The sequence below is a fragment of the Saccopteryx leptura genome, chromosome 3 (assembly GCF_036850995.1).
Source record: "Saccopteryx leptura isolate mSacLep1 chromosome 3, mSacLep1_pri_phased_curated, whole genome shotgun sequence".
Classification (NCBI taxonomy): domain Eukaryota; kingdom Metazoa; phylum Chordata; class Mammalia; order Chiroptera; family Emballonuridae; genus Saccopteryx; species Saccopteryx leptura.
Genome location: NC_089505.1, coordinates 111,203,110 through 111,211,030, shown reverse-complemented (window position 1 = coordinate 111,211,030; position 7,921 = coordinate 111,203,110). Strand labels below are relative to the sequence as shown.

General features: G+C 46.1%; 1 protein-coding gene across 1 annotated transcript in view; it reads right to left on the bottom strand.

Moving 5' to 3' along the window:
• Window positions 1-168: 168 nt before the first annotated feature.
• Window positions 169-7,921, bottom strand: part of THRAP3 (thyroid hormone receptor associated protein 3) — a 64,255-nt gene continuing 56,502 nt past the window's right edge. The window contains exons 9-12 of the mRNA XM_066375871.1: window positions 7,310-7,497; window positions 4,123-4,318; window positions 2,972-3,115; window positions 169-940 (exon numbers count right to left, since the gene is read on the bottom strand). Of these exons, the coding sequence (XP_066231968.1) occupies window positions 719-940; window positions 2,972-3,115; window positions 4,123-4,318; window positions 7,310-7,497 (750 nt within the window). The 3' untranslated portion in view covers window positions 169-718. The remainder of the gene's footprint in view (window positions 941-2,971; window positions 3,116-4,122; window positions 4,319-7,309; window positions 7,498-7,921) is intronic.

The window sequence follows — 7,921 nt, the reverse complement described above, 5'->3', positions numbered from 1 at the left end:
AATCAGAAAATAGTGGGGGAGGGGGTCCATGGGGTGCCATTAAGAGCAATACCATGTGATACATGGGTGCTCAGGAAAGGGGAACACAAGGTGGTCAGAAAGGCCTTGAACTCCTCCTCGACATACAAAACCAATTTTTACAAAGATCCAAGCAGTTTGGTCCCAAACTGAGGTGAACACTTCAATGTTTATTCACATGCTTTGTTTTCTCTTTTAGGAATCAAAGGTGCCCAAATTAAATCTTTCTGCTAAAGTTACTACATATACCAAAAAGAAAAAAAAAAAAGGAACTTAAAAACCAGGAAACGGGAGAATTGAAAATCATCAAATTAGTCCTCTTAGCTCCAAAATGAAATGAAATTAAGAACTAAGAACAAAACTGGTTTCTAATAGGAAAAACAAACCAAAATCCAAGTATCTCTCTCCCCTCCCTACCCCAGTCCCCACCTCACACACCAACAACAAATGAGAAACACAGCTAAAGCCCAATGTGTTGTATTCTGCTCATGAGCTGGGCCTGAGCCCAGACTCCAAGGCCGGCTGCCTCTGTCCAGCGGGACACTGCGCCAGGGATACTTTCGGCTATAGTAGGATTCTGCATGGCTGGTGGGGGTGGGGTGAGACTTTCAGAATCTTCCTGGGGCTCTTCTGTTCATCTTCACCAGCCATCTTCCCAGCGCCTCTCCCCCCTGGGCAGGGGCTCCTGTCAGAGTGGCCCCTACTCAGTGCTGGGCTGTAAATTGTCCTTTTCTTCTCGGTTTTCTGTTCCACTCTCGTCGTCTTCAATCTCTCCTTCTTCCCCACTGAACTTGTCATGTGCCCACTTGGGGCTGGTGCTGGATTTCCGGAACATGAACCTGCCCCGACCCCGGGGAAAGGCTCCTCGGCCCCGGCCCCGGCCTCCCCACTTCTCACTGCCTTCACCTTCACGGTCATCATGCTGAAAGGAAAGAAAACTGCCATCAATGCCAGAGTGAACAAGGAGCCAGAGCCCTGTTCTCTATACCCACCCAAACGAACCTATGTCCTGACCCACCTTCCGCTCCTTTTCTGTCCTCCTTCCTGTTCCCCACTCCAAAGACGCTATTGATTCAAAGCCAAGAGAATATTCAGTTGGGAGCCTTAAGGAATGCTATAGCAGTAGCTTGGGCATTATGATGATGATGATGATAAAATCTTCACTGAGCACTGACAAGACCTATATACAAGGATTACCTTATTTAATCCTCACACCTACCCTATCATTATCACCCTCCACTATGCAAATAAGAAAACAGGCTTAGGAACTTCTAAGCAATTCCACATTATTTAGTATATCTCCTCTCAAAGGATGATTTGAGAAAGCCAATCACATCAGAACATGAAACTGTCTGATCTGGGTTATCAGGTAGCTCGACAGCAGAAGCAACAAAATACATTGCTAAGGCTTGCTTTTCCCGTCCCACCCCACCCCCCGCCAAGAACAAGGACAGCAAGACCAAGAGTAAGTGACTTGCTGATGGTCTCAGACCAGTTAGTGGCGAAAGCAGGACCAGAAGCCAGCCTCCCATCTTATATCTTCCATTTTGAGTTTTATGCAAAGAGGCAATAGCAGAGTAGGAAAAACAAGTATCTCCAACCATACCTGCTCTGATGGTCTCACTAGAGAGAAGGAGGGAGCCAATGAAAGAATGAAGAAAGGATTTTGAAAACTAGAAGTGGTTGCTACATCACCAGTCCCACGGTTTCAAGGAGTCCAAACCACCCACCTACATAAAGTAGAATCGGGCAGGAGGGGAGGGGGGTCAGGCCAAAGGGCCAGCTGCTTCGTACCAGGGTTGCTTGTTTACCTGGCTAAAATGCATCAGGTCGGTGATCCTCCTTCAGGTGCAAAGAGTGACAGGAAAAAAGGCCGTGTATGGCCTTTAATTCACCCCCTGTAACTGCCCCAGTCCAGCACCTATCCTGGGCCCAGCCAACATTTCCCTAAATATGACTCAAGGATCCTTGAGGAGTCTCAGAGCAGCTCCCCACAGCCCTAGAAAAGTGACAGTAGCTGTGCAGTCATCTACACAACAACCTGTTTCTTAGTTGTGCAAATGCCAACTCAGAACCACGCCATCCCTCCTAGGTGACAAAGACTCAGCTCTAAGTTTGTTTTTGTTTTAATGTTTATTGTATTGATTTTAGAATGGAAGGGAGAGGGAGAGAGACAGAAACATCCATCTGCTCCTGTATGTGCCCTGACCAGGGATCAAACCGGCAACCTCTGTGCTTCAGGACAATGGTCTAACCAACTGAGCTATCCAGCCAGGGTTCCAATTTTATCTTGGTCACAACACTCAAGAGTCACATCTGCTTGGATCTAAGCCTACTACTGACATAGCAAGGCCAAGAGAGTTTACTCACTAGCCAGGTAATTCAGCTTAGAAGAGCCCCAACCTGACAGAAAGAGAGGGCCAGGAGGTGCCTGCCACCTGGAAATGACCAACAGCTTAGGAGAGAAGCCCCAGTAACATTTTAGCATTTCATTTTAGAGACAGAGACCCTGAGCTGTCTTTCCTGTCAATCTTGCACTGATGAGTGGAACTTTGGTTTAAGGAGAAAATTTTAGCTCTGCCCCTGAGTAGAGGCTAAAGGGAGGCTAATGTTGGGGGCAGGTGAGCAGTAAAACAAGTTCTCACACACACACACACACACACACACACACACACACACACACACACACACAGAGTTCACAAACTAAAAAGGGAAAAGCAACCCTTCTTTATCCTAGAATCAATAACTGATAAACCATCTCAGGGCCAGGCCGGCCTCTTAGAACACTCACCTTGCCAGCACTACTTGCCAGTCCTGCCAGTACACATCCCCTCAATGCAGAATGCCGGCACACTTATTTAATCAGTTTTGAACAGACCAACTAAAGCCTCGGTGCAGGCTCCTATGTGTGCCAAATGTCCCCTGGCCCTTCTGGTTTTCCCCAGACACATACCAGGTAATACTTCTTGCTCTTAGGTGTGTACTCGGGGTCCCACTCCTCTTCCCGGCTTCTCTTCTGGAAATCGTTGTTGCTGTTGTTGTTGTTGTTACCAGAGTAGCTGCCTCTGCCCCAGCCTCTCCCTCTGGCTCGAAATTGCTGTGGTGATGAACAGGAAAAAGGAACAAAGGACCGTGTCAGGAACGGAGAAAACTCCCTGCGTTGTGTTCAACACTTTTTCTGGCACAGAACAGACTGTTGTCCTCGAGCCAATTTGCTGGTCAACTGGTTTCCAGTTATTCCCTTTCTGTTCATCTCAGGTCTATAGCCTAGACAGAGGATGACAGGACACAAGGGCCTCCCAGACACAGCTGGAGCCAAGGTATGTTGGGAGATCTAAGAGGCTTGTAGCTCAACAATTATCATGAGTTGCCTGACCTGTGGTGGCACAGTGGATAAAGTGTCAACCTGGAAACGCTGAGGTTGCCGGTTCAAAACCCTGGGCTTGCCTGGTCAAGGCACATATGGGAGTTGATGCTTTCTGCTCCTCCCCCCTTCTCTCTCTCTCTCTCTCTCTCTCCCCTCTCTATAATGAATAAATAAAATCTTTAAAAAAAAAACCAAAAAAACAAAAAAACAATTATCACGAGTTAAATAACTACAAGTGGAAAGCCGGAGTAATGAGAAACCAAAGAAACTGAGGTCTGTAGATTGGATTACATATAACAAGGGCAACCAACTATAATTTTTTTTGAGAGAGAGATAGGAAAGGAGAAATGAAAAGCATCAACTTTTAGTTGAGTAACTGCTTTAGTTGTTAAATTAATTGCTTTCTCATTTGTGACTTGACTGGGTGGGGGGCTCTCTAGCTGAGCTAGTGACCTTTGGGCTCAAGCCAGCGACTATGGGTTCATGTTTATGATCCCACGCTCAAGCCAGCAACCCTGAGCTCAAGCTGGATGAGCCTGCACTCAAGCCGGTGACCTTGGGGGTTTCAAACCTGGGTCCTCAGTGTCCCAGGCTGATGTTCTATCCACTGCGTTACCATCTGGTCAGGCAAACTGGCATTATTTTATCTATTTTACAAATTGGTATTACAATAACCACTAATTAGAATTGGTGGGAGCAGGGGCTTAAAAGAAAAGAGGGTGAGGATAGGTTCTTACAAAGGTCCCTCGAGCTCTGCCTCCTCTTTCATTTGGACCCACGAAGTCTTTGGTCCCCAGTCTTGATTTGTCAAAACCAGTGGTGCTCTCCTCTCTCTCCTCTGTCTCTTCAGTGTACTCCTCTGCTTTGTAGGAGTGCGATGACTGGGAGGAGGAGGAGGATGATCTGGACCGGTCTCGTGCTCTCCGGTGTTTCCTATGAAAATAGAAGAGCCAGCAAAATCAATAGACAGCTTGGCTAGGGCCTCCTGGATAAGAAACCCAGGACAATCAGGAATGCATCTGTGATGAAGACACTAAAGATGAACTGAAGAACCTAAAAAAAACCCCCACTCACCCAGGGTACCTGGGGAGGATGCAATATTGTCATGTTCAGTGACATGTCTATGTCTAAGCCTGTGATGAATAAGGAAGAATAAAACACAGCCCATGGCCTCTGATAGGTCAGTGTAATGCACATGCATGAACCAGAAAGGCGGAAGGAAACGAACACTGCACTGAGTCTAGTGTGCACGGCACTGGAACAGGGGCTTTATATATCACCATCTGTCTGTGCTTCACCATGCTTTATTTCTCGCAGGGAGAACACTACCCGTCTCTTAGGTTGCTCTAAAGGTAAAGTAAAACAATTTGCTAACACTTGACATTGACATAGCAGGCACATCACAAATGGCAACTTTGATTATTCAGTATTAAACTGTATTTCCCCATGTGTAAGACACACCCCCTTTTCAAAAAATTTGGGATCTAAAAAACTGAGTACATCCTATATACAGTGGTTATAGATATAGATTTTTTTACTTGCATTTCCTGTTTTTGTGCTTGTTGAGGAGTTATATGAATTTTATGATGACTAAAACTTGAGTTCAATAACTTTAACACATCCCCCCCCATTTCAGGCCCCAAATTTAAGGTGAGTCTTATACATGGGGAGATACAATATTTCCCATTTTGTAGGTGTGATTCAGGTGACAGAGTTGAGCAGAACCTAGATTCAAACCTAGCTCTAATTATACCACTACTCCACATACTACCTCCCACTAAGCTCAAACAGGTTGTGTTATTAAGCATAAGATCTGGTTACTCTCTTCCCAGAGTCATGTCTCTACCTTCCCTTCATCTGGGGGAAATTACAGACTACATCAAATTAGACAACTACGATGAGTCACTGTCTGTATACCAGGGGTCAGTGCCAGCCCTGCCTCTAGGGAAGGCTGCTACTGGCTGCCGTCAAGGTAGCAGAAATGCCAGGCTCCCAGGGGTAGAAAGGGACTCGTAGGGAGCTCTGGCCAATGGCTCAGTCGATAGAGCATAGTCTCAGGGCACTGAGGTCGCACGTTTGATCCACCATCAGGGTGTGAACAACTAAGTGAAACAAGTTGATGCTTCTCTTTTTCTTTCAAATCAATGGAAACTATTTTTTTTTTTTTTTTGGTATTTTTCTGAAGCTAGAAATGGGGAGAGACAGTCAGACAGACTCCTGCATGCACCTGACCAGGATCCACCTGGCACGCCCACCAGGGGGCGATGCTCTGCCCCTCCGGGGCGTCGCTCTGCCGCGACCAGAGCCACTCTAGCGCCTGGGGCAGAGGCCAAGGAGCCATCTCCAGCACCCGGGCCATCTTTGCTCCAATGGAGGGGAAGAGAGAGAGGGGAAGGAGAGGGGGAGGGGTGGAGAAGCAGATGGGCGCTTCTCCTGTGTGCCCTGGCTGGGAATCGAACCCGGGACTTCTGCACGCCAGGCTGACGCTCTACCACTGAGCCAACCGGCCAGGGCCAATGGAAACTATTTTTTAAAAGAACAGGACTTATAGGGAGAAGCCAGCCAAGTATCACTGACCTATCACTGTCCTCCCATCCTCCTCCTCCATTATGAGAAGCTCAAGAATCCTACTATCATTTACTCATAATAAAGAAAATCTAAGTTATTGTCATAGGATTCTTATAACTCAGATGTAGTGCTCTCCTAGAAAATTGGTGCTATTTCAAAAGCCTACAGATTCAAATCTTAGCACGGCCTCTTCCTGTGCTCTAGTGAAATGAATCAGAATTAGTAATCCAAACCCAACCCTGAAACGCTTGAGGGCTCTGCTCTCCCTTCCCACCGGTGCAGCGCAGAGGACTCCTGTACCAGCACTCTCACTTCCTGCTGAGTGTTACCAGGCCCTTTATCTACAGGCAGCCTCAGAGCTGCTAGGGCTCCTAATGCCTAACATGTTGTAAAGAGACACAGGAGAACAGATCTGAGCTTTGTTATCAGCAGGCACTTCTGTGATCTAAGAAGAGTCCTGAGCTTAACTTCTTTATTGTTCAAGTGGGCAAAATGGGTATCATACCAACAACCCAACTTATCTCAAAGGATTTGATAATAATGAAATGGATACAAAAATGCTTGCCAGCTGAAGTTCAGAGTAGCAGAAGTGGCACTAGCCTTGTGGAAAGGTGTGGGGCTTCAACTCTGCTACATTTAATGAGACACAATTAAATAGAAACAGGACTTTGGCTTGAATGCTGCCCTATGAAGTTCAATAATGCTACCTGTTTAAAAATTAACCTCTCTTGGAATTGTCTGCTAAATTAGTTTAAAAGGCATTTAAGATTGCCCTTCCAGATAGGTCGGTTGGTTAGAGCATCAACCAGAAGTGCAGAGGTTGCTGGTTCAATCCCCAATCAGGGCACATACAGGAACAGATATCCATGTTCTTGTCTCTCTCCACCCCCACCCCAATCTCTCACTAAAATCAACTAAAAGGAAAAAAAGGCATTTAAGATCAACAATCTGGTCCTATCTAGTTACACTGTTTCTTTGACCAATGTTATTATACAACGACTTTGAGCCATTTCTAAAACATAACTGCGCCATGAAGATTTGTGAAGAGAAAAATCATGTCTAAAACAACTACAAAACAAATTCCCAAATGCTTCTCCACACTGTTCCCACAGCCAAATTAACTGCCCATCTCCCAGGAGGCCTTCTTCAGACAAGGTTCATGCCTAATTTGATGCAAAACTTGTTTTCAAACCAGTGGCTTCACTCGAAGTTACGTGGTATAAAAGAAGCAGCAGCTGCACAAGGCGCTGTCAACCCTAACCTCAGTTCTCTGCCTTGGGAGATCTGGTGTATCACCTAAAGGGGAGAGATGAGAGAGCACACAGGAGTCTGAACAAGGTGACAGGAGCTACGTACTTCTGCTTCTTTGATCCTTTATGGGTTTTCTCAGTTTTCTCAGTTGATCTTTCCCTCGAGTGGCTTGAGTCCCGGGAATCCACTGATTCTCTTGATTTACCTCGTTTAAGATCTCTCTCCTTATGTTTTTTACGACGTTCAATATCAAGGCGAAGATCCACAGGATCATCTTTGTATTTTCCCTCAGCCTGCCAAGAGAAATCAAAATGAAGGTTTTTGGGATTCAGGGCTGCCAACTCAACCACCCCATAACTGGTTACTACTCCAATGGCGTGGTACAGAGGAAGCACTGTGAATGTGAGGCTCCTCACCCAAGCTTGGGAGGGACACAGAGATGTCCCACGAAGTTACCTCATGAGAGGATCCGTCACAGATCCCAAACAAGTTCTCTAAATAATAATGATAGTCTTCTAAAAATGCTGCATATATTGCTATCGCTTTGTTTCCTCTGTGGCCTGTAATGATCTGACTAGCCAACAACTTGAGAAGGCCAAACTAGCTCTAGAAGGGGGCTGGTTAGGCTGGCTCCAGCTTACTCACCAACAAGATGGAAACGATTGTGTTATCCTTTTCCTACCTACACGTGGCAGCCACCCCAGGCTTACTCTCTAC